The sequence below is a fragment of the Vicugna pacos genome, chromosome 9 (assembly GCF_048564905.1).
Source record: "Vicugna pacos chromosome 9, VicPac4, whole genome shotgun sequence".
In the NCBI taxonomy this organism is placed as follows: Eukaryota; Metazoa; Chordata; class Mammalia; order Artiodactyla; family Camelidae; genus Vicugna; species Vicugna pacos.
The window spans coordinates 6,729,543-6,733,784 of record NC_132995.1 but is presented as its reverse complement, the minus strand read 5'-3'; the positions used below and the strand labels follow the sequence as shown (position 1 = coordinate 6,733,784).

Here is a 4,242-nt window from a genome sequence, read left to right as displayed (position 1 = left end):
TAGATTAAGGGGAAAGGGCATTTGCCTGGAGCAGGGGTGGAGCCAGCTCCCTCACTGTTCAATTGGTTCACGAGTTTGATTGACAGCTCGCTTGCTTCGGGGCGTGGCCACATTCGGAAACGCCGTCGTGACATCACAAAGCCCGGAATCTCCGCGAGAAGTCCAACCTTATTTTCTGTTCCGTCTCTCACGTCTACGTTTCCAAACCTCCCGCGTCACGTCAGCACGTCCGGCTGCGCTGGCCTATAAAAGCCGTGCAGGCGGCGTCAGCGTTGACTTGATCCGGTTCTTACAGGTTTGTTTGTGTTTGTCTCCCTGCACGACTCTGCGCCTGTTTGTCGCGACAGCGCTTGCAGCAGCCGGTAACAACTTGAGTCCCCGAGCCAGGCGCCGGAGGGCGAGATGAACACGCTGGCCTCCCGAACCTTCTGGACCTGCGATCGCGTGTGGCAGCCCCAGCCGGTACTCCTGCCCCCAGGGTGACGCATAGTACCCAGCCGGTGAGTGGCGGCGTTGGAACGCCTAAGTCCCCAGGGGTTTGGGAGCTGGAGATCAGACTCTTGGTCACTAATGAGAAAGGAGCTCAAACCTTTGGGTTCCGAGATAGAAGGGCTCGGGGCCTGGACTCCTGGGTCCTACGGAGGGCCTGGGAACCTGAACGCCTGTGTTTGGAGGGGTGGGACGAGGACGGACCTCAGGGATCGGATTTAGGAAGGAGAGGGAATTAGGAGCTTGGAGTCCTGAGCCGGACAGAGTAGTCTGGGAGCCAGACTCTCGGGTCCCAAATGAAGGAGCAATCTAGGAATCGGAACTTTTGTGTCTCCGAGGGAGGCGGGTGATGGGGGCCTGATTTGTCAATCCTCAGGAGGATGAGAAGCAGGGACTAAGGACTGTCCCCAAGGAAAGCAAGTAGAAGACTTGTCTTCTTGCTTCTTGGGACTAGAAGTCTGAGAGGAGATGGGGCTGGGGGCTTTGGGGCTAAGCAAGGAGAGAAGGGGGACCTAGATTCCTGGGTATTCAGAGATGAGGCAGGAAACAAAGGAACAAGATGGGAGTGGCTGGGATCCGAAAGGAATTTGGGGCAGGGACGCCCTCTCTCCTGTTGCTATTTGTGTTACTATTTCCGTTGCTATGACTCAGAGTCATTCATCCTCAGAGTCTTTCATCCTCTGATGTGATATCCTAAATGGCTTCTAATCTTTATTCCTTTTGTTTCTCCCTTTCTCCCAGCCCAGACAGATGGCCCCAGGCCAAGTGCCCCATCAGTCTGCCCCCTGGAAGGATACCCACCCCTTCTTCCTCCTGTCCCCACTGATGGGCCTCCTCAGCCGGGCCTGGAGCCGTCTGAGAAGCCCAGGACCTCCAGAGCCCTGGCTGGCAGCACCAGTAACAGGAGCAGATCAGGGAGAGGCTAAGGCTTCTCTGACCACCCACCACGCTCCCTGGAGCAGGTGCCCTCCAGGGGAGACTGGAGACAGCGGAGCAGCTGAGAGTGATGGAGCAGCATCGTGGGGGGCCTGCCCTGACCTGAAAGCCAAGTGTTCTCTTCTCGAAGCCTGGAGACTTTCAGGTGATGATGATGAAGAGAATGGCAGAGAAGAAGCAACCAGAGTCCCTAGCAAGCTGGGAAGTGAATTTATAGAGGGCCAGCCTGCTCCCCTGGCCTCCAGCCTTCGGATAAGATCCCTGCAGGACCCTCCTGGGGAGGAGAAATCTGAGGAAGGAGGAGTTACTAAAGATAAAGAAGAGATCATGTTCCCTTTTCTCCTATCAGGCTGGGAGTACTGTCCAGGCTCGGAGTTAGAGGAGGAGGGGGGTGGAGCTGTAAATAAAGAAGCTCCGAGAACATCTACGTCCCCCTTAGCTCCAGGATCCACGCCCAGAGCTTGGGTGTGCTGCCTTCCAGTGGAGGAAGGGGATGAAGCCACAGTGGAAGAAAGAACAGAGGATAAAGCAGCCACGAAGACCTCTACTGCCCCCTCATCTGTAGGCTCCCACCCCAGGGCCTGGGAAGGTTGTTCAGGGGAGGAGCCTGAGGAGGAGGCGGACAACAAGGCTGAGACCAGAGCAGCTGACCCAGAGCCACACTCAGTTCTAGCCCAGAGGCCCCTGCTCAGGACTTGGCAGCATCAATCCAGTGAGATCACAGAGGAAGATGAAGAGGAGGATGAGGACAGTGCTTTGTGGGCAGCTGAGGGTCTCTCTTGCATCCCACGCACCAGTGCCTTCCTGAGGGCCTGGGTCTATCGACCAGGAGAGGACACGGAGGACAAGGATAACAAAGAGGACAACAAGGAGGAGGACAGTGATTCAGGAGCAGCTGAAGAGGAGGGAGAAGCTGAGGGTCCTTCTTCCATCCCCCCCACCAGTACCTTCCTAAAGGCCTGGGTCTATCGACCAGGAGAGGACTCAGAGGAGGAGGAAGATGATGAGGATGAGAATGAGGATGAAGATGATGAGTCAGAAGCAGCTGAGTCGGGAGCAAGTCCCTCCCTTCAGGCCCAGAGTGCCCTCCTCAGGGGCCGGATCTGTCGGCCTGGAGAGGAAACTGCTGAGGAGTGGAAAGAGGCCGAGTCCTGCCCCTTCCGCGTGGACATCTATTTACCTGGAGAGAAACCGCCACCTCCCTGGGCTCCTTCTCGGTTGCCCCTCCGACTGCAGAGGCGGCTCAAGTTTGAAGAAACCCCCGTCAGGCATCAGGACCCTGAGCCTCTCCTAAAGACCAGAAAGGTGGGTGCTGAGAGCTTAGATTCTTGAGTGTTAGGGAGGAGAGGGCTGGAAGCCGAAACTCCTGGGCTTGGGGCCAGAAGGGCTGGAGGCCCTAACTTCTGGGTCCCCTATGTTGCAGAGGGTTGCGCTGGGAGGGCTGTGTTCACTGTAATGCAATCCTTTGCAAGAGGCTGGGCCCCTGTGGGAGGAGGAAGCAGTTGCAGCTCAGGTCAACCCCAGGGAACCACCTCCACCTTCAGGTGGCTTGGCGAATGACTAGCCAGATAACAATCATTGTTATGCAACTAATTTTTGTTTGGTTCTCTCTCTCTACCCACCTCCCATCTGTGGCCGTTTGTATCTTGTGTCTATCTCTGTGCTGGTCCATCTCCAGGTGCGCTTCTCTGAGAAGGTCTCCGTCCATCTCCTGGCTGTCTGGGCGGGACCAGCCCGGGCCGCCCGCCGAGGCCCCTGGGAGCAGTTCGCCCGGGATCGCAGTCGCTTCGCCAGACGCATTGCCAGGGCCCAAGAGGAGCTGGGCCCCTACCTCACCCCTGATGCCCGAGCCAGGGCCTGGGCACGCCTCAAGAACCTTTCTACTTCTGTGGCCACCATACCTGCCCCTACCCAGACCTTACCAATGTCCCCCATCCAGGCCACGCCCTTGAGCCATGCTACAGCCTCTCCCCTCCTTCATATGTCTCCTTGCCTGGACCTCAGTGGGAGGCGTGGCTAAGATGATGTAGTTTTCATGTTATTAACTATTTATTTTTTTAAGTGTTGGTTTATATAGGAATAAAGTCTTGTCGTGAGCAGTGTCTCTGTGTGTCTGAACTGACAACATCCACTATTCCTGGGTCCCCAAGACAGTTGGGAAGAACAGCAAAAGGCGAGTGCCTCAATAGAGGATAAACTACATTCCCCATCATCTCTTGGATTTGCCTTTTTTTCATTGTGAAGCTTCTATTGAACTAAGGGCTGGTGGGTTTAGCAGTTTTTCTTTTGCTTCTGCCTAAATTTTTGTTAAACTTGGGATGGTTATCTCCCCAAGGGGGCTGGCAGCTGGACTCACTAATCCCTCAGAAAGTGTTAAGCTCCAGATTTCCGTGCCTCCTGGAATGTAAAGACTCCTCCTACTGGCAGGTGTAGTGAGTTCCTCAAGGCTTTCAGCTGCCCCGTTTCACATTTATAAGCCCTATTTCCTTACCTACAACACATGGCTAACAATCGCACATACCTTATGAGATTGAACAGCCCAAAGGAGTTCATATTTAAAACAATGCTTCAAATAACAAATGTTATGTAAGTGTTAGCTAGCATTGTAATTATTCTCTCACGTGCAGGCATGTCCTTTACTTACTCACCCTACTTTACCTCTCCAGCTTGGAACTATTCTCAGCAGTTCAAACAAGAGTGGCCCAAATGTCCTGCACCGTCCAGCCTCATACCCTCCCCCTCCGCACTGGTTTCCCCAAGTTCCTCTACACTATCATTTCATTCCCAAACCGACCAAGCCCCCTTCCACCTTAAGAC

General features: G+C 54.7%; 1 protein-coding gene across 1 annotated transcript; it reads left to right on the top strand.

The window, feature by feature from the left end:
- Positions 1-253: 253 nt before the first annotated feature.
- PPP1R15A (protein phosphatase 1 regulatory subunit 15A) lies at positions 254-3,521 on the top strand. The gene is made up of 3 exons (XM_015242903.3): positions 254-500; positions 1,231-2,730; positions 3,104-3,521. Exons 2-3 carry the CDS (start codon positions 1,240-1,242, stop codon positions 3,443-3,445), a joined length of 1,833 nt encoding a protein of 610 aa, XP_015098389.1. The 5' UTR covers positions 254-500; positions 1,231-1,239; the 3' UTR covers positions 3,446-3,521.
- Positions 3,522-4,242: the final 721 nt, after the last annotated feature.